This window comes from Pimephales promelas, chromosome 4 (assembly GCF_988280905.1).
Source record: "Pimephales promelas chromosome 4, fPimPro1.hap1.1, whole genome shotgun sequence".
Taxonomy (NCBI): Eukaryota; Metazoa; Chordata; class Actinopteri; order Cypriniformes; family Leuciscidae; genus Pimephales; species Pimephales promelas.
Genome location: NC_142772.1, coordinates 49,348,987 through 49,372,098, shown reverse-complemented (window position 1 = coordinate 49,372,098; position 23,112 = coordinate 49,348,987). Strand labels below are relative to the sequence as shown.

At 36.0% G+C, this 23,112-nt stretch overlaps 1 protein-coding gene across 4 annotated transcripts in view; it reads right to left on the bottom strand.

Annotated features, from left to right (window-relative positions):
- Nucleotides 1–23,112, bottom strand: part of cita (citron rho-interacting serine/threonine kinase a) — a 93,158-nt gene that overhangs the window by 69,754 nt on the left and 292 nt on the right. For all 4 annotated transcript variants that reach the window (XM_089130668.1, XM_089130670.1, XM_089130669.1 and 1 more), the window contains exons 2-10: nt 22,301–22,401; nt 21,507–21,648; nt 19,961–20,136; nt 19,359–19,460; nt 8,978–9,120; nt 8,019–8,112; nt 6,939–7,127; nt 5,012–5,165; nt 480–663 (exon numbers count right to left, since the gene is read on the bottom strand). In XM_089130668.1, coding sequence (XP_088986794.1) covers nt 480–663; nt 5,012–5,165; nt 6,939–7,127; nt 8,019–8,112; nt 8,978–9,120; nt 19,359–19,460; nt 19,961–20,136; nt 21,507–21,648; nt 22,301–22,399 — 1,283 coding nt within the window. In that variant the 5' untranslated portion in view covers nt 22,400–22,401. The remainder of the gene's footprint in view (nt 1–479; nt 664–5,011; nt 5,166–6,938; nt 7,128–8,018; nt 8,113–8,977; nt 9,121–19,358; nt 19,461–19,960; nt 20,137–21,506; nt 21,649–22,300; nt 22,402–23,112) is intronic.

The following is a 23,112-nucleotide window of genomic DNA, read 5'->3' as shown; positions in this document are numbered from 1 at the left end:
ACAGCCCACATCTCGGCAAACACAGATCCGCTCACGTTACACAGTGTTTACATGCTGAAGGGGATTTCATTGTGCTGCACGATCACACACACACACACACACTCCGGACGAGGGTTTCCCGTTCCCCTGCATGCACATCTGTGAGACATTCCCTGATCCGTGAGTCTCTGTTACAAAAACATCCCAACACACACCCATTCATCTTAAAGACACATGAGCGCGCTTTTCATATGCACATGGCAACACATCCGAGAGATATTCCCAGATCCGTGAGTCTGTTACAAACACACACACACACACACTCTCTCTCTCATTCATCTTAATGACACATGAGCACGCGAGAGAAGCAATACCTCGCATTCAGCCACAATGTTGCCTGGTGACAGTCGCCGTGGTGATGCGACCGTCTCCGCACCAATGGACCACCTGTGACTAGACTAGTCAAATCAGCATGTGTGTGTGTGTGTGTGTGTACTCACTCAGACTTGGCCAGTGCGCTCAGAGCCCGACTAAAGCACCAGCCTACAAAGGGCAGGTCTTGTCCGTGGAAGCCAGTGCGAGGGCGATCGAGAGCCGAGGCGGCGGGGACCACGGGCCGGTCCGGCTCCTCGAAATTAGAGGTGTCATCATCAGAACGCAGAGACGGAACAAACGGAGGGAGCGCTGGAGGAGACGACAGGAGAAAACGTGTGAGAGGGTCGGTGAGAAAAACAGACTGGAGGAGAGAGAGAGAGAGAGAGAGAGAGAGGGTTTCAGTGATGAGACTGTAGCGCAATAACTCGCTCGCCCGCTCTCTCTCTCACTGCAGCAGTCTCAGCTAATCAGAGTGAGTCACAGCCAAAACCTGATGCGATACACACATACACACACACACACACTTGTTTTGCTATACTTGTGAGGACATTTAATAGGCGTAAAGTATATTCTGTGTATACCCCTAAACCTATCCATCACACACACACACTTACCTTAAACCTACCCATCACACACACACAACCCCTAAACCTCCCATCACAGAAATCTTTATGCATTTTTAGTATGTCTTTGTTTAAAGCAATTTGAAAAACGAGGACTCAGGAAATATCCTCATAAATCACGTTGTAACACCCATGTCATTATTCAGACTTCTGTCCTCACATATCACAAAAACAAAGACACACACACATGCAGCGCTGCATCTACACAAACAGCTGTATTGACACACACACAATGCATCTGCCGCTGGGGGGTTGGTTTATACATTTACACAATCAATTTATTCATTTAAAAAACGAGAAGAATCTGACAGAAACACTGCGCACACACACACACACACACACACACACCATTCTTCAGAGTTGATTGGTCTCAGAAAACGGACGAGTGGAATAAAAAGTTGCAGGTCAATGTCCCGTCCAATCCAATCGATCACGATCATACAGAAATAACCACTGATTTATTAGTAACGTTTTCTAGGGTGAAGCAGCCACACAATATGAATATTATCCAAAAAATATTTTAAGCATTTTTGTATAAGATGAAGTATGTTTAAGCTAGTTTTGACCATTTTTATAGTTTTTTTTTGTATGAGATGCTGTAACTTTTCATTGTAGTAACATTAAGTATAAGATCCTTGTGTTTTTATTTAGTAATGGATGTTCTAACGAATCCACTGTTAAATACAAATCATCCACCCGCCACCCTTGTGGATAACTTTACTTAAAGCTGTTAAGTTAGCAATATCTCAGGTACTTTCATTGCATTATACCAAGAAATTTGATTTTGGTGTCTTTATTAAAATCAACAAATTAATGCAATTCATTGTAATGTTTTTTTCCAACCCGCGGATCATACAGTGTTCGCAGATATAACCGCGATCCACACGTTTTTTGTTTTGTTTTTTAACTAGTGTTGATTTTGCAGTAAAAAACAATTTTGTCTTTCATGGCGGGCAAAAATAAAAAATTGAGATGCAAAAAAATCCAAACTTTGTACAAATATTCAGATCTGTCGTCAGTGAGAAAGAGCCTTCCTCATTACACAAACTCTTCAAATCAAACTGATTTCTGTCAAGTTGTTCAAACTACAAGAGTTCAAGGGTTGAATCCTGAAGGAAGAAAATCCTGTAGGAAACTCAGCAGGGTGAGCAAGAAATTGGTGTGTGTGTGTGTGTGTGTGTGTGTGTGTGTGTGTGTGTGTGTGTGTGTGTGATCTCATTATGGTTTGGCTGTGTGACTGATCTAAGAGCTTCTCTCTGTGGGAACACCTGCACACTCTATAATCTGACTAATTCCAGAGTGTGTGTGTGTGGGCATAATAGACATTATTATATACGTTTTTATCCCATTGACATGGTTTGTAATCAGAGTTTATGGCAGTAAATATATCATATATATATATATATATATATATATATATATCATAAATATGTATATCATATGAACTGATTTTCCAGTGCTATATTGAGAAAAGTTGGTAGTGTCTCTTAACAAAAAACAGAGTCCCTTCTGCTCACCAAAGCTGCATTTATTTGATTAAAAAGAGTGAATTAGTGAAATAGTATTATAATGTAAATCATCTGTTCTCTATGTGAATATACAGTAAAGTGTAATTTATTCCTGTGATCAAAGCTGAATTTATCATCATTACTCCAGTCTTCAGTGTCACATGATCCTTCAGAAATCACTCTAATATGAGGATCTGATGCTCAAGAAACATTTATGATTATTATCAATGTTGAAAACGGTTCATATTTTTGTGTAAACCGTGATTAACTATTATTCAAAAGATTGGAGAAAGAAATATAAAAAAAAAAATTATTTTTATTCCTCAATGATGAATCAAAATGAATCAAAAGTGACAAAGACATTTATAATGTTACAAAATAATCTATTTTAAATGAATGTTGTCATTTTGAACTTTCTATTCATTAAAGAATCATGAAAAAAAAATAAAACGTATGCATTTCCACAAAAAATTAAGCGACAACTGTTTTCAACAGTGATAATAAGAAACGTATACTATTTACTTTATTCCTGCGCCCCATGACGCTTTGCGCGCCGCGAATTATGAGTGTAACTTCGGTTAAGCGGTAAACAATAAACAAAAGGCTCGTTCTATGAACGCAATACACTAAAAAAGTGTCACAATGCGATGACATTAATCAACTCACCCTTCAACCATCAAACATTAAAATTAAATTTAAAAGTGTAAAAGAATCAACAAGGTACTTTCAACAGACCAAAAATATCCCCAAACGCGCGAGTCTTTGGTTAATATCACTGTAGCAGGCAAATATATCTGTATTGTATAACAAGCCTTAATCAAAAATGTTCATTAACTTCAGCATTCACTTTTCAAAGTGATTGTCATCATTTTGACAAATTATAAATTGCATTTGGAAATGGTTGAAGCATGTTTTTTCGTCCGTTTTTATTTTATTTTTGAAATATTCATTTATCGGCCATTATAACTGCCGATACCGATAGTTCGGAAAATGCCTAATACCGGCCTGCCGATAAATCGGTCTGGCTCGAATTCACTATATCAAAGTGATTTTCGTCATTTTGACAGATTATAAACTGCATTTACCCATGAAAACGAACCTGGAAAGAGACGAGAGGATTTGCGGAGAATAACAAGAGATTCTTCGTGCATTACAGTGGAATATCGTAAACTAAATTCGGGAGAACAGACCACAAATGTGCCGTATAGGTCGTCCTTTTTCATACTTTTACAGCGGATTGCAAAGGAAAAAAATAAAAATCATCATGAGGAAAAGAAAGCAGAAAAGAGCTTGTTATAACATGTCACGTTAAAATACCAAGTATAACGTTTTTCTCATGATGTCTGAAAATAAATCATGAAGGAAAATTCGTTTCAGTCTTTATGAATGGATGTTTCCCAAACCGGAAGTGCCGCCCATAAGCTTGTCAGGAATAAGGTGGATAGACTGCAATAATGTTTACTGTGATAATACTGTGATTTAAGATAATGTGTGTTCTGCACACCCGGGGCTAACAGTCCTAAAGCCTTAAAGCAGATTCATAATAAACTCAGAGCTTTACATCACAGGCTTAATGAATTAATTCAGATCCTCTGTGTTTCACTTAAACCCGCAGAGCAATCTGTGCTCCGGCCCAAGCAATCACACAAGAGAAGTCATCGCTTTAAAGGCTACAGAAATAGCAGCAAGTCAGTCAAGATTAACCCTTATGCTGCATTAGGGACATTTTTGGTCTTTTGCAGTTTAATTTCTTTGACCATTTTGGCTGTTTTAATGCAAATGGTATGAAATTTGGCAAAATTGTGCCTTTTTGGATACATGTAAAAAATGTGATCCCATTTTGCAAAATATGTATAACACACACACTGTGTAGATCAAATAGTAACACTCAGCACCATAAAGACCAAAAATGGCCCATTGAAACCCATTAAAACGTTGTTTAAATCTGAGGCTGTCAGTAATACATGAAACATGAAGCAAAAGCATTATATTTGCATTATATAGTGTATTCCACCAGATGACGTCACTACATATTTATTCCCTATGGGTGGAAATGCACCTTATTTTAGGCAATAGGCAATGTTTAATAGGTGGCCATTTTTGGTCTCTAACGCGTCAAGTGGGATTTTTTGCAAAGTGGGACTGTGATAATCCAAATCTAAAGTTTTCTCTTTGCATTTAGTTTATTGAAAATAATTGAATTTTTGTGTTTTTTCCTCTTATACAAATCGATGGTTTCGCAAACAAAACTGGTAATTAAAGGGTTAAAATCCTGAAATTGAATAGATTTTTGGTAGTTATGATGAGGACTGATGCTGGTTAAAAGATTTAATTTGGTAAAAGTGGAAAATAATAATAATATATAATATTTTAGGCAATGTTTAATATGTGGCCATTTTTGGTTCTTAATGCACTCAACGGTGTTAAAAATCTAATGCAGCACAAGGGTTAAAACCCCGTAATTAACAGACATGGAAAAATGACATTGTGCTTCAGAAGTTCAGAACGGATGAGCGCTTCACTCACCCCGTCTCAGGTTGGTCCAGTCCACGGAGGCGAAGAACGGATGCGAGCGCAGGCCTTCGTATCCCAGACGCTCCCGAGGTCCACGCAACAAACTCTGGAGAAGGTCCAGGAACTGAGCGCTGGCTTTAGGCTCCTCTGGGAACTGCAGAAAACGCTGAGGGCAAAACACACACATGGAAACATTACATTTTTGTATTTGTCGTTGGGTTATGTAGCTAAACTTTGAACTAAACTCACTCAAAACTTGAAATGATTAACGACACGCATCTTCTATAGAGCTGTTTTTATAACAGATGATGCACTTTACAAACATTAATACTGTTTGATTTGATTTGATTTATTGGTTTATTTAAAAGGGGACAGTGCAATTTCATAAAACGCATGAACAAACATGGTTAAAAAAGCCAGAATTAGTTTCATCTGGCCATGGTGTAAAAAAAAGCATTACAATACATACAAGAAAATACATTTATAAGTAAAAAATAACTACAATATAAATAACAATATGAGATAACTTAGGGTACACTGTACCTGTTACAATAATAAGATACACAGACACATTTAGAAAAAAGGCTATAAATATATGATACAGCTCTTGGTTCGGCGTTTAATGTTGGCAGACATAATTGTTAATGAGCCAAATTTTCACGTTTTTTGGAAAAGCCTTGCAAGTATTGAGCTGTCTAATCTCCTCAGGTATAGTATGTTATTTTTCAGTTTATCACTGTGAAGCTGCTTTGGAAAATAATTGCATTGTATAAAGCCCTATAGAAATAAAAGTGGCTTGACTTGGTATTGCTAAAAATGTATATATATTGCTATAAATATCACCATTTCAACAAAGTTCAGCAAATTTCGTGATATGTGTTCACTCTTAAATAAAACAAAGATTTACTTATAATTTAAAAATGCCATTTAATGTTCTTTTTCAAAGTGTTGATGATGTTTTTTAATGATGTTAAGTGAACTTGAATGTTGATTATTCTCCTCATATTCTCCATTGTTGCGGCTCCTCTCTTCCCAGTCTGTCAGTAACGCTCTGTTTACTTCCTGTCTCTATGAAGCCCCTCCTCCTGAAAAGCACACTGTGCTCTGATTGGTCGGCTTGAGAAGTGTGTTGTGATTGGTCGAGCGCTTCGAGAGTGTTTGGGAAATGTCCCGCCCCTTTCCATAACCGCCAGTTTAACACACTACTAACTAACTCAACCAGGCCCCGCCCCTTTATTCTGCGCATTAATTATTTAAATGAGGAATACTGTGACGTGTTCGTTCCCGGAAGAAAATCAAGACTACAATGGAGGCGTTTCAGAAATAATTTCATAGATGTAGTGATCGTTATGTAGTGTTTCTGAAGAGCATTTTCGAAACCTAAAGTGGGCGGAGCCGGCCGTCGCCATCTTGGACGCGTGTCACTCCCGGATAAACGAACACGTGCAGCGAAGCGGATTAGCTAAGGTGACGGGACGCTAACACACAGCAGACAAACGGCTAGTAGTGACATCAGCGGCAATCCACCTGTCACTCAAGTGGCCACGCCCTTAATTAAGCACAACTTTAAGGCTTAATATAATTTAAATGGATAAGTTTTTAAAAAAAAAAACATTGTTTATTCTGCTGTAAAGTTGGGCATTTTAACATGTAGCTCTATGGGATTGACTCTCTTCTGCAGCCAGCCTCTAGTGGCCAATTGATGAATTGGCCAATTGCAGTATATGAAGGTTGCTGCTTAATTAATACATATAATAATTAACATTTATGCATTTAGCAGACGTGACTTACATTGCATTTCAAGGCACACACTTGCATTCTTATCAGTTCTTGCTTTCCCTGGGAATCGAACCTGTGACCTTGGCGTTGCAAGCGCCAACGCTCTAACGTCTGAGCTAGAGGATTAATACTAAAATGTAATCCACACTGCTGGATTCACCTGAAAGTTGATGATGTTGTTGATGGTTCTAGTGGACGTGCCGTCAGCGAAGGGTGATTTCATGTAGATCATTTCATAAGCGATGACGCCCAGGGACCACCAGTCGCTCTCGGGGCCGCAGTCGAGTCCCGACAGGATCTCAGGGGCCATGAAGTCTGGAGATCCCGCCGGGAGTTTGGAGCACGTCACCTATTCCAAATAACCAACAAATTAACCTGTGGATATCGAAGTCAAACATGCTGCACTGACAACATATATAAACTAGGGCTGTCAACGCGTAGAGTTGAACGTAGAGTGTGAGATGTGTCGTGCAGCAGCGGCCGCTCTTAAAGGGACAGCAGACAATAATTCTGTCTGTCAGGGAAGGTGATCGAAGAACAAAGGCAACAGAGAAAAATAATAATAAAAACTAACTGTAGCTTTAATAAGGATTAGCCAACAATTCATTTATAATTTATGCGTGCAGACTGTATGATAACTTTATTCAACTTCTGTATATTTCTGCTACCTGTTAGACAGGAAGTGCACAGGTAAATATGACATTTATTATGAGTTTGTGAGGATTGTTTATATATTTTGATGACTTTGTTTATATAAAGTTGATATATTTTTTGAAGCCTAATAAAAGTATAAAAAAAAAAGTATAGCTTTCATTTACACTGTAATGGCTAAAATGAATGCGTAAATTTCGGGGAAAAATGTATTTCATCGAGACATCAGAAGCTGTTTTAGTTTCAGTGATACTGACCTTTATTCAGAAAAAGACTTAAACAAGAGTTTAAAATATGCTGTCTTTGTTGTTTCGACATTAATTTGGAGATAAACAGTGAAATTATTACATTACATTATAAAATATATATAAAGAAGAAATTAAGTGTTTTAATTGTGATTAATCACACAAAAAAATTGATTAATCTAGTTAATTTTTTTAAATTAATTGACCACTAATTTAAACCCATTTATTCAGCATCACATGAAAGGGTTTCTCTTTGATATATATATATATGTGTGTGTGTGTGTGTGTGTGTGTGTATATTATGTATATATATATATAAATAATCATGTCTTCACACTCGTTACCGTTCTGTTAGCCGTCAGTCTGGCTGCCGATCCGAAGTCGGCCAGTTTAATGTGACCCGTGCGGTCGATCAGAATGTTCTCTGGTTTAATATTCCTGACAAAACAAGCAGAAATCAATGAGGAAAAATAATTTATTGTTTATGATGATTTATTTTAATTACTACATAGAGCATACACACACACACACACACACACACACACACACACACACACATATATATATATATATATAATACAAATTATTATTATACTAGCATAAATATGTACAATGTGTGTATGTATAAAAAAAACATATATAAATAAGATGCACAATTTCACAAATTATTATTATACTAGCATAAATGTTCAATACGTACATGTATAGAAATAAATAAATATATAAAATAAATGTGTATAAATAAGATACAAAAAAATTATAGATAAATTAATAAACTAGCATAAATATGTACAAAAGTGTATATAAATAAATATGTGTGTGAGTGCATATATGTAATTCAAAATTATAGATAAGTTATGAATAAACTAGCATTAACATGTACAATGCATGTTTGTATATATATAAAAAATATATATGTGCGTGTAAAAAAATATGACACCAAATTATACATGAATGAAACTAAAACTAGCATAAAAATGTACAGTGTATAAATAAATACATATTTTTTCACAATTATACATAAATTATATAGATTGCAGTCTCTTTTCCAAAAACAAATAAATAAAAGATAAACATTTATATTTACTATTTCTTTCCCGAGAAGGGAAAATTTAAAAACACAAAACGACAACATCAGACAACTCAAAAGCAAATACCGTCCAATCAAATGCTCTCTAGAGTAAGAATGCCCCTCCCCCTAATAAATACCACCTATCAGTGACTAACAACAGCAAGTAGACAATCGTGTTCAAGGATGTGACGTATATTGGCTATTTAACGCAGGTTGTGTGTTTGGTGGTACCTGTGAACGTATCCCATCTGATGCAGCGAGTGCAGGGCCTGAACGAGCTCGGCCAGGTAAAACTGAGCCATCGACTCATCTATCTGATCTTCATATCGGTTCATCAGAGCCAGGAGGTCACCGCCGGGCAGATACTCCATCACCTGCTCAAAACACACACACACACACAGGGGTAAGAACACAACACTGACCAGATTCATCCGTTTACCTCATTTAAAGAAGCTTAAGACACACTTAATGTCTAAATATCATCGCTATAGATAAGAAAATATCCAAAAAGTTAGTGCGGCATGATTCATCTAAATACAGCGATCATTAAATAGCAATGGCTGCGGATTTAATTAAATAAAGTTGAAACGTGACACTGTTCTTAATTCAGTGTTTAGTATGTATTTTATTATTATTCTCGTAATTCAATAAAGCTTTAAAATCATTCTTATTTGAAATATAATCATTATTATTACATAGAGCTTATATTTAAAAAAACATTTTAAATATTATTAATAATTATATAGGACTTTAAAATCATTTGCATTTTAAATATTACTGTTGCGATTACTGCTAATCTCCAAGCCTCTAAAAAAACATTTAAATTATTATAATTATATAGAGCTAGAAAAAAAATATCATATTTTATTAATAATAATTACAATATAGGGCTTTAAAATAATTTCCATTTTAAATATTATTATTAGTACCATAACTACTACTAAAATGTTATTATATAGAGCCAAGTATTACTACTATATTATAATTATACATTTTAAAAATTGCATTTTAAATATCATTATTATTATTACTACTATATTATTAAAATTATAATAGAGCTTTAAAAAAAATTGTGCAGCTCTAAAACCAATTCTACAAAATCTTTTCTCTTCATTTCATTTAATCAATTAGTCTATATATATAAGTTTTATTTATATATACGTTTTTTTTTTTTTTGCTTCATTGTTCTACTACAATGTTTCTATTTATGTTACTTCCTTAACTATTTTGGACACATCTAAATTGTCAGTATGAAAAACACTGTTTTCACTGAAACAATGCTTTTCACTGAAAATTGCCTATAATAATGTTGTAATAAATACCTATAACTTGCTTAGGGATTGTTGCATGTAGTCAAAATTACATCTGGAAATGTAAAATATCCAAGTACAGCTTTCTAAAGGAAAAAATCCAAACTTCAGGAGGATTTGTTTGAGTTGAGTAAAAAAAAATCACTACAAATATGCTGCCGTTTTTCTTAAATCTGGTAAATTCATCCATTCTAAGACAAATGAAATGTAAAATTGGATTATTTAAATGAGATAGATTGAAATTTCAAGTTCTCCTGATAAAAATGATATATGGCACTTGATGCTGACTGCTATAATGGGTTAGAAAAACAAAAAAAAGAACAAGCGGTGCAGGTGCTCCAAAAATGGTCTAGGTCTTTAAGGGTTAAAACTGTACAATCTTTTGCCATCTGTTTTGTTTGTAAAGTTGATAAATGACTCTTGCTTTGACAATGTAATGCAACGACAATCAAAGTGTATCATATTTTCACAGAACCACATAAAGCGTTTAAAACAAGAACGAAACTCCGAGCATCAGATCTCACAACGTGATATATTACATAATCACCTGTAAGTGAATCTATTATTGCACATTATCATCCAAAAACGAACCATTTCCGCCCGTTCGACACAGACGTCTGATGGAATCACATGGGTTTAATTAGCAGCCGCTCGTCTCTAAATAAAAGCTGGTGATTACATCATTATCAATCTAATTAGACAATTAGCTAGTTAGCCTAAACTGCATCTAGAGAGAGTGGTGTTGGTGTAAACCCAAGGAAAGAGAGAGAACGACTGCACGGTTATTTATAGCAGAAGATCGCCAGCCTGAAACCACACCACAGGCTGAAGATAATTATTACATACAGGACATAAACACCAGCGATTTCTCCCGCACACCGATTCTGAATATCGTTAAATATGTACTGTGATTATTCAGTGATTTACAGCAGCGCCGCGCCTCTAATTGAGCATCGGCGAGAGTCTCGTTTGACTAATTCATCAAAAAGTCATTTTTAGAAGAGGATGCTAAATAGCCGGAGTGATTTTACAGGAATAGAGCATGAAAGTGATCATAATTATTCAAATTATGTCCCAAAACTCCCTAAAGATTACACGAGACTCGGCCACGTGACGCATGTGAGGGGTTTACAAGCGTCATTTTTAACCATTTTTGAAACCATATGAAGCATCTGTGTAGTAAAATGACAGATTCCTTCATCTCACTAAGACTAATTACACTTATACCGTGGTCTGGGTGAATACTTCATTCTGATTGGCTGCAGGGTGTCCAATAAAAAGTGATAGAGGAGTTCTGGTGAAACTGACTGTTTACCGCTCAATATTAACCCTTGTGTTATGTTGGATTTCTGTGTACACCCCTTATGGTTCGGGTCAAATTGACCCTAATTGGATTAAATACAATTCCTCAAAAATCACACTATGAAAACCAACAAAGATTCAGGTTCAAACTGTAAACTTTTAATATCAACATTTTTCAAATATTCCAAAAAATATATATCTGAAGATATGATTTAATGAACATGTGTTTTAACCATTTTTTAAAACTGTTTTGTTTTGACAAAATTTGAAAATGAACAGAAACCAGACATAACAAAAACATACATCAAATAAATGTTTTTTATTTATTTTTTGGGGTCTGTGAAGCTGCCTTTGAAATACCTAGCTTTTAACCAAACCTTATATGTAGGATTTTCAGACACCAAGAGAGCTTAAAAATGAGAGCTTATTTTACTATCTGTGTCTGTAAAAGATTTTCATTTGTAATTTGCAATTAATTCTGAACACCATTATTTAGCTTTTTTCAAGTTTGGTTAGGGTTAGAGCACTTTTAGATACACTTACACTTTAGAACTGGAGTTGATGCCCTGACATACATAAAATAAATGTTTTTATTTTGTGTCTGTACAGTTGCTTTTGAATAGCTGCCTATGAGGGTCAAACTGACCCGCGAACATCACAAACGTAATAGTAATTTAGTTTGTATATGTCAAAAAACACCAGCATGTTGAAACTTTGCATGCATGTTCATGATGATAAAGGAGAAAAAGTCACAAAAATATCAAGAAAAAAAAAACAAAGGTTAATATTATTTCAGGTAGCTTGAAAATATAAATGAAAGGTAATTTTTACCATCTGTGGCTGACACAATATTTTTCTGTATTGAAATAAGTGTGGAAAAGCAATTTTTTTCGCTTCATAAGGTAGTAAAAAAATAAAATAACAAAATATAACCACTAAATGTTATTATTTTGGGTCGGTACAGTTGCATTAGAGTGTTAAAATATGCGGGTCAAATTGACCCGCGAACATCACGAACGTAATAGTAATTATGTTTGTATATGTCAAAAAACACCAGCATGTTGAAACTTTGCATGCATGTTCATGAGGATAAATGAGAAAAAGTCACAAAATATCAAGAAAAAATATATAGGTTAACCAGTATTTCCAACAACTAGAAAATCTAAACGGGTCAAATTGACCCGCAACATAACACAAGGGTTAATAAATGAATGCGCTGGCAGCATTAGCTGTGAGTAACCATAGCAACAGGCCGTCAAAGTATCCAGTTACAATTTATTGTATCAAAACAAACATCTAGTTAGCCGTTACACTAAGCCTAACTTTGTGTTTTAATTATAGGTAAAAAAAAAAAAACGAAAGCGTAACGCATATTGCTAGACATACGTTAAATACGTTAACTTTCTGGCTCGCGACTTAGCTAAACTGAAGTGTTCGCCGACTATAAATATGGTAATGATGGAGAAGACGCCATGTGGGACAGTGGGCGCGCGCGCTAATGCAATTCTGTTTGCTAACCGCCACAACAGGAAAGAAGAAACATAGATAATCTATACACAAGGGATGTGACACGAGGCAATTTTCCATTTGATTTTTATCTATTTGTATCTCTTTCTGTTAAATGCAAGTTTTAATGATCAATTTCCATTATAATAGATAAACGATTAGATAGACTGCTAAAATGCTTTTGTCACTCAGTATTTTGTCTTGTTTCCAGTCCAAATATCAAAAAATTCTTAAATCAAGATTCATTTATTAGACGAGTAAAATGACATAAGATCATTTTGTTTAATTCCCCCAGAAAAAAAGACATACTAAGTGAGTTGATGCTTAAAAAATGCAAAATGATCTCTCAATGGGGTCAGAAAAATAATGTTAATTCAAACAGAAAACTATTTGTGTATGTGGATAATGTTTGTGTTGTGGATTATGTGTGATTATATGTCAATATGCCTGTATTGCACAACAAATTGCCATTCGATGACATTAAAGTTTTCTAAGTCTAAGTCTAAACCCCGTTGGCAGATTGCTTTTTTTTTAAGCAAAAAAAAAAATCACTTAATTCCCTAGAAAACAAGACATAATATCTTACGTCATTTTACTCATCTAGTCAATCCATCTTGATCTAATAAATTTTAGATTTTGGCCTGGAAACAAAACAAAAATACTAAATAAGTGAAGCAGTGTAGAAGCATATATGGAATGATATGTTCCATGATGAACGATAGATGCAAAGATACGCTGGTAGTGAACGCAGCTTTACACAAACGGACTGAAAGACACATAGATAATCACCCTTTCTTTAACATGAATAACAATCTAACATATCACACACATACAAACATCAAATGGCTTGTACAACACAAACTCCTTTCCATCAAACACACACTCATCATCATCAGTCCCTCGTTCTTCATCGGACAGAAACGACCCTCCACACCGTTACTGAAGCCCAACGGCTCCTCACGCCTCTGTCCGTGGGGCTAACACACACACACACACACACGAAAGCATGAATGGAAAGCAAAGCCGGCGGGACACAACACAAGCGGAAAGCGAGGGATTCTAGCCCACGTTTCCTAGCAACAAGCTAGCGAGGGTCTTTTCAGCACATCGCTCGGGTAAAGACAGATTACTCGTTTCTTCCCCCCTTCTTTAGCCGGAGGCGTTGGGAACGAAGGAGGAGGCAGAAATAGAAAACTGTCTCTTTAGTCACTTTGTGATTCCTGACTTTGCCCTCATGAGAACCTGGAAAACCTCCTCCAATCCCCACAGATCCTGCGTGGGGCGGCAATTACCCTCTTCCTGTGCACCAATGCAATCTTATCCACCACAAACACACCCTTCCTGTAGCAAACAGCCAATGTAAATGGCAATTTTTAGGGCTTTCCCTAATATAGATACAATGTATATTTAACTTATACAGCTGTGACTAGATATATCGGCCAACATATCGGTATCGGCTAATATCTGTTCACATTTAATATTATCGTTATCGGCCCGATAACAAAATGTCAAGCTGATAAATAATGTATTATTTCCTTCAGTTGAGACACTTTAGATGTGCACTGTTCAATATGATGATTATGAATTGCTTAAAAATTCAAAAAAGGAAAATATAGTTCATTTATCGGCTACATTAATCATGAGAATATTATAATTGTGTGCTTGAGACATGGATTTTAAATGGCGAAACTTTTGCTTTTGTAATCAGAAAATTTGGATTCAGATTTAGATTTATCGACCGATATATCGGTTATCGGATTTTAAAATATAAAGAATTATCGGTTATCGGCCAAAATGTTCATATCGGTGCATGCCTAGTTATGACTATATTGGATTATTCCATTTCTGTGGTATTTTTACTTGAATATTACTGTTAGACCTATCTGAACCTCTCTGCTCCGCAATGTGTGCGTCACTGCGTGAGGACAAGGGGCGTGGCTTATCGGACATAGCAACAGTAACTAAAGGAGGCGGGTCTTTGCGAACGGACAATTCAGTCCAAAAGTGCTTTACACTTTTTTTTTTAGTTTCTACTTCAGTAAAAATAATTGGCTAACTTTAAAAAATGTCTTTATGATTTGATATCTATTAATACTGAATTTATGATGTATAAATGAAGAGTTCAGACGCAAAAGTCTCTAAGTGCCCTTTGAAATTTTCTTCTAAAATGATCATTTTTATCAAGCTTGTATATTTAAGTTCAGTAATTTCACTTAAATGGCATTGAAGATTACCTATTAATTGTCATTTAAGTGAAATTACTGAACTTAAATATACAAGTTTGATAAAAATTGTCATTTTTGAAGAAAATTTCAAATGGCATTTAGAGGCTTTTGCATCTGAACTCTTCAAATATAAATTTAAAAGCAAAATGTGTGTGGAAAAAAAAGAGAGGAAATGGCCCATCAAAGTGCTCATCTGGCGCCCTCTACTGGTTATAGTAGTAATTTTATTTTTAAAATAAAAGTGTTTGTTTGCCACTCATCCTTAGACTTCAGAGTTTTACAAATGGGGACAACCTTTGCAGGATGAACAAATAATGTTTTAGGTCATCACATTTAAACAGATGTGAAGTGCTGGAAAAAATGTTGAAAGTCCTCGATAAATCATGCCATACGAACCCTAACATGAATAACGTAAAACAATCGAGTATTTATTTCGCATGATTTGAGTTAGCGTTACTACACTAAATCCATGGTGAATGCTGGAGATTTGTGGAATGAAAGGCCTTATATAAACTTGTACGCTCCTGGTTTCCAGCGCTGTGTAATGGGATATCTATGTTGTAACTCGCACATATCTACAGGAAAAATCTAAACTCAAAGTAAACATCATGTTCTCATCGTCAAAGCTTTCTACAGATGAAAGACTCAGACGCGGTTTACACAGGACGGGAACACTGAACACTCGCTGTGATCACAAACATCCATTAGAAAGACAGACAAAGCATGTATTTATGCCACACCATTGAGGCAAAGGATTTTTAGTGCAATAATGCAGCCCCATCATGCATTATGCCTCAGGCTCTACTAGAACAGGTTCTCCTGCTTGAATGTTGATTATTCTCCTCATATTCTCCATTGTTGCGGCTCCTCTCTTCCCAGTCTGTCAGTAACGCTCTGTTTACTTCCTGTCTCTATGAAGCCCCTCCTCCTGAAAAGCACACTGTGCTCTGATTGGTTGGCTTGAGCACTGTGTTGTGATTGGTCGAGCGCTTCGAGTGTGCCTGGGAAATGCCCCGCCCCTTTCCATATGACCACATGTGCTTATAATAAACAGAACAGCACTGTGTGTTGATGTGGAGTGGATGCTAATATAGTTATTGTCTCGCTCACTCACTCGTTCTGTCTTTCCACTATCAAATTCCTCCATCTAAATAGCGAATCCGCCACACCGAGAGAAACTGGCTTTTAAAGGGACAGGGAGACGAGACTCTGATTGGTTTATTGCACAATACACCCAAAACACACCCATTACTCATTAACCCTCTGGGGTTGTTCGGCCCAAATGGACCCGAAGAATTTAAATAATTTATTTTTTTAAAATCACAGCTTCCTCGGAATGGCCCGAAATTTGGTGACTTTGTTGGTATTTGGTATTTGAACACCCCAAAAAAATTGGGGACAGGATGCGAATAGTCTAAGTGGTTGTAAAAAAAATAGTCACACTTGGGGTGTTCGGGTGCAAATGGACCTGCATGGAAAATGAATGGGAAATTGGCCAAAATGTGAAAATACTAGGGCTGGGGTAAACGATTATTAACTAAACGATTAGTTGGGCGATTATTTTATCGATTAGTCGACTAATCTAATGACTAATTGGACGAATAATATAAAGAATATTTTTTCTGCTGCTCAATTAATTAAAAACAATATCTCAAATAAATACTAGCATACTGAATCAAGATACTATAAGCTGGCTAACGTTAGTCTAATGTTATGTATTTGAACACCATCATAACTCTACAACCGCCAAAACAGTGTTATTAAAATATTTTTTACAAACATTTTTTATCATAAAGAATGTTTAAATATTAATATCAGCTGAGGAGGGAAAACGGAGTCGGAGGCGGAGTTCACCTACTGATCAGAGCGCGTGCTGACTGCTGACACGGAGTAAAGCCTTGTTTATACTCGACACGTCCGCACGAGCGCGAATGTGCGCACGGCAAAAATGACCCGTTGGGTGCGCAAGACCAGGAAGACTGTGGCTGGCTGTGTGTATGCCTTTTTTTGTAACAACGCGCCCGCCGCCCGGCGCCGCGTCCGGTAACGACTTCAAGCCGAATCTGCCCGAGCTTGTACGTCTTACCACACCGGCACCCAGTTTGCGCGTCTAAATTGCAATTTTTTTTCTTAAGGGTTTGTTTACTGTGTGTGATTCATTTAATGGATAGCACATTCACTTCTAGTTGTCTTCGTCCTCTATTCTGCAATGTTTCGGTCTCCCACGTGTGTGTGGCAAGCTGTACCGCCGGGAACATGCAAAAAATAAATAAATAAAGAAGCGTCGACGAAAAAATATGACGTCGACGCAATTTTGACGTCGAATCATCGATGCGCCGCTACAGCACTAGAAAATACTGAGTTTTTTTGTGCGTACAATCTACAAATCAGCCACGATCTTGAAAAAAAGCACACAACTGTGAAGGGGTGAATCTATAAAACATCAAGAGTGCAAAACAGACACACACACACAAACACACTTTTATACACACACACAAAAATTCAGATTATACATGTGTTTTGCATTTTTAAAATGCTCAGTTTGTCCACCAGATGGCATCCATCTCATTTCAAAAATTGCTTTTATGAGGCCTAGGCTTGACTCTAAAATGAAATACAGCTTTAAAAAAAAAATGTGAAAATATTTTTTTCTATTATGTTCAATGGGGGGACATTTTGTCATAATTATTGCATTAATACTAATTATATTTTTTTTTTATTTTTGAAATTTTCTCAAAACACCAAAAAAGAAAAGAAAAAATATTATAAAAAACGAGTAAAAAAAAAAAATCATGATTTTTTTTTTTTTTTTAAATATGAATCCCGCCCTTTGAGTCCATTTGGACCTGAACACCCCGAGTGTGACTCTGAAACGAACAACCCCAGAGGGTTAAGAGAATAGAGGTAACTCAGGGTACCCCCAGGATCCACCAACTTAAATTCAAGGCTTTTTAAGACCTTTTTAATACCATTTCAGATGAAATTCAATGCCAACTTCGTACCCATTCCGACAGAAGTATAAGGGGAAAATGTCAAATCTGTATACATTTCAAACCCTAGAAAATAATTATGTACAACGAGGCTACTTGGAATTAGGGCTGAACGATTATGGAAAATAATAATAATATAATTTTTTTTAACCAATATTGCGATTGCGATTTAATATGCGATTATAATATGCGACACCTTTTCCATGATTCAGGGACAATATTTGTCCCCTTTAATCAATTTTTCCATTTCATTTATTTACCTTAATAATACCTCTAAAAAAATGCTTTAAATAAAACAATGTTCATTAAATATGCAATGTTAAAAAACATTATAATCGCCATTAGGTGGCGGTAACTCGCTATCTTTATGTCATTCATTCATTGAATCTCACGATTCGTTCAAAGCCACATATTTCGTTATAGAGCAAGCCTGACAATGCTGTTTTAGTACATGTACATCACTTAATGTTACCATTAATCTTTTCTTTTTTACTATTGTATAAAATCAATGTCACATTTGAAATCGTTTGGATATAAACATTGCATTCTTGCTCGTATGAACACTGCTGGATATCAGCCTGCATTTTGATTACAGATTTAGTCGCACAAACAGCGCAAGCGGCTCGTTACGGAACACAGACCGACTAAATGACACTTTAATTTAAGTAGAAAATCTTAAAGATCGCTGCACTCCAGCTTGTGTGTGTTTTCAGCTAATCCGCGCTTCTTCAGCAGTGTAGAGAGAGCGCGCGCATGGTTGCCAGATAACGTTACTATTGAAAAGACAGGGTAGAAAATATGTTCTTTTAACAGAAAAGCTCTTATTTGGGGTTTAAATTCGGTCATTTGTGGCCACAGCGGATTAAACAAGGCTAGTACCTTGTTCTGTACCTCACTTGCCTAGTAACCATAGTATGGGGTGCGCACGCGATCCTTTTTCTGCTATAACGTGGAGTGCGAGGGGCACTCAACGCTGCATACAAATAGAATTAGCCTACATTAGTTAATTTTGTTACGGTATGAACTTAATCCTAGGAAAGGCAAAAAAAAAAAATAAAAAAATAAGACCTTTGTAACGAAATCCAAGACTTGTATACTAAATTCAAGGCTTTTAAGGCCTTAATTTGAGACGATCAAATTCAAGACTTTTTCAAGGCTTTTAAGACCCCCGCGGGTACCCTGTAACTCTTTTAGACCACGACCATTTTTCCCGTCGTTAAACTAGCCAAAGTGGATTGGGACGCTAAGGGCAGTCGTGACCGTGAGAGTCATCACTCACCAGATAGACGTGCTGCTGGTCCTGGAAAGCGTGTTGAAGTTGAGGGATCCAGGGACTGGAGTTCAAGGCCAGGATCGCTCTCTCCTCCTCAAAGAACGCCACCTACACAATACAAGCAGAACTTAGCTTTATTAGATCCTCTCAGATGCTAGTTAACTCGGTTTGCCACTTTGTTGATGCTTTTATGCATTTATAACAGTCCTGGAGTAACAGAAGGTCAGATCTGCTGTTTAAGGACACGGTGATGATAGTAAACGCCGTTTGTTGGGGAATTCATTCACCTTGATGTGAAATTCCCATTTGAAATTATTGGATTTGAACTGTAAAAGATTTTAGTAAACAATGGCTAGAGACAAAAAATAAAAAATCTCATATATTTTCAGTAGGAAATTTACTAAATATCTTCATGGAACACGATCTTTACTTATTTAATATCCTAATGATTTTTGGCATGAATGAAAAATCGATAATTTTGACCCACACAGTGCATTGTCGGCTATTGCCACAGATGCACCCGTGCGACTCGAGACTGGGTTTGTGATCCAGGGTCACATGATAACATCTCAACAGCAAATCAAAGGCCTGGTCTTCCCTTAACTCACCTTGTTCTGAGAACGCAGGCTGGTTTTGTCCATGATCTTCATGGCGTACACGTCTCCTGTCGCTCTCTCCTTCACCACCTGCACCTCAGAGAAGTGTCCTCTTCCCACAATCCCCTTCACCTCAAAATCCCTCTTACCAGGGAGCAGTTCCTGGACCTCAGCCACCACGTCACAATCTGAGACACACAAACCAACACCATCACAATACTACACAAACAAGTAATGATGAAATTGGAGGAAAGGTATTCATCTTTGACATTTAATGGTTGTTTTTCAATAGGTCATGTTGAATTATTGTGTTCCTGAGTAGTGCTCATCTCACGTGTGTGGGGGAGAAACGTACAGATGGCTTGTTTATAAGAGCACATGTAAGCCCACTTTGGACATTTCACCTTTGCAATTAAATAAAGCATCTTCTAGTACTTGAATCATCTATTAATTAATTAATTAATTATATTTAAATTAATCATTAGCTTATCAGTCAGAATTCCAGTATCTTTGTATTACTAGAAAAGTCTGTACTGTATTTTAGGGATAGTTCACCAAAAAAATATAAAAATTGTTTTTCACTCATCGGTTCAAACTCGTACGCCTTTCTCATACGAAACAGACTAGGGCTGGGTAATAAATATCGATTTCTCGATATTAATCGATTCTCATTTTTACGAACCGATATCGATTCTAAAATCTCAAGAATCGATTAGTCATCCTGTTTCATTTGAATGAATGGATCATTGTATCGCGGCTGCGCGCATCCAAAAAAATCGCATTAATCTTTGTCCTTTGTTACTATTGAAATGAAACAAAGTCTCAATTTTAAAATTCCGTCCATTTTCTTTAGAAATTCAAAAACATAAATAGCGTTTTGTCGCTGTGGCGTGAGATCGCTCTGGAGAAGCAGCAGCGCTGATCTCTCTTCCGGCTTAATAATACCAGTCACAGCGCCAAATAAACATGAATGAGCATCTGAAAGTGTGTTAAAGATAGAGGACAACTTATCCAAATCCGGATCATGTCACATTGATTCACTCAATCAGCGTTTCAACCGTGGAAAGACGTCAGTTAAACAGCTTGTAATCAATGTATCGTCATATTTACCTCAGAAAACCCACATAAACTCGTTAGTCGGCTAGAAAAAATAACTCTAGAGAGGAGCATTTTGCTAAATATATACACCAAATTACATATGAATTATAATCTTAATGTTCTTCAATATTTAATGCATATTTGAATAAATCTGGCAAGTTTTTATGACAGTCACCATTTAAATGTTTATATTTCATATAATCTTCTTATTATAAAAATAAATAAAAGTGTAATTTAAGTGTTTGTATAGCTACAAAACAGTTCATTATTACCTTCATATTAGGCTAATGAAGCCCAACTAGACTCCCATAGTTTACAGCATTAGTTCAGAGATTTGATTTCCTTGAGAAAATTTGCATTTATTGTAACTGATATCCAAAATAATCGATATTGAATCGAAACGAAATCGAATCGAATTGTGAAATTTGTGTCAATACCCAGCCCTAAAACAGACACTTACATTTATTGACAAAGTTGGCCACATGTTTGATCTTCATGAGCTCGGGTGAGGCGCACTCCTGATAGAGCAGAAGCAGAGCGTCGATCAGTCCTTCTCTGGTCACTACATTCAGTCCTGTAGAGCCCGACACACTGCACTTCCCCTGGAAAACACACACATCCACAACTGTTTAAAACTGTCAAATACATCATTGTTCAAGCATGTGATTGCCTGAGGTCAAAAAAAAGAAGGAAAACATGTTGTCAGTTCAATATGACTGATAATTATATTAACTTTATTTGTGTTATTTAAATAAAATGTAGTGTTTATTAATAATAATTAGTAATAGTACAAGGCATCAAGTTGAATTGAGAAATGATTTTATATACACGTTATATTTTATATAGTTATTTATAGTTAATGTATATACAAGCTATCATCTTAGAAATTAAAAATGTATATATTTTCATCCATTATTTTTGTGCATAAATTGCTCTTTTATCATGGATAGGTGCTCTTTTATCATGGATAGGTGCTCTTTTATCATGGATAGGTGCACTTTTATCATGGATAGGTGCTCTTTTATCATGGATAGGTGCTCTTTTATCATGGATAGGTGCACTTTTATCATGGATAGGTGCTCTTTTATCATGGATAAATGCACTTTTATGGAAAGAGCTTGGAAGAGCCAGGACATTTTTTAATATAACTCCGACTGTATTCGTCTGAAAGAAGGTGAACTTGAAGGTGAGTAAATCATGGGCTAATTTTAATTTTGTGACCACATTCATGAACCAATCACCACAGACTCTCACCTGAAGAAGCTGATTGAGTCGAGCGCAGCGGATAGTGATGGAGTCGCCAGTGGCCAGATCTCGAACACTGCCTTGACCTCCATACTTAAACTTCAGCATCACTGCAGGACAAACATGATCAAGACAATCAATACAACCATATGATGATGTTGAGACAATTTTACTCTGTGTTGCCTATATGATGCTTTTTTCCTCTTCTTTTTTCTGTGACATTGTAAAGCACATTGTGTTGTTTTAATTGTGCTGTACAAATAAAGTTGCTATTGACAGCAATTATGATGCACAGAGTGGGCAGGATTGAGACACATGTAAACTGTATTAGTGATAACAGCTCTTAAACACATACAAATGGAATTATCAATATTAATGAGCTTATAATTAAGCGTTTAGTTTCGTTTAAGCCTGGTTTGGGGCTTAATTTAAACTAAAAGCTTAATTCTAAACACAAAGCAGATCAACACTTGTAGTTGACAGTGACATTTGTATAAATTTTAAATGACCCGTCTTTCTTTAGTCTACGTTAACTTATACATGTAAAACTATAACTTACATGTAGTTTTATGCACTTTTATTACTACATAAGAAGCTAAACGGAACATTTGTATGTTTAAAAATGCATTTTTCACACGAGAGGAATATTTACACTTAATATTAATGAAATAATCTAAATTTAAAGTAATCTGTGACCGTGTTCGACAACTTAGTGTCTAATAATTTTCAGGATAATATCAATACAGATCAACTGACGCTCTTATACATCAAACATGACAGCAAACTAACGTTACCCGTCATTAAACAAACACTATGAGAAT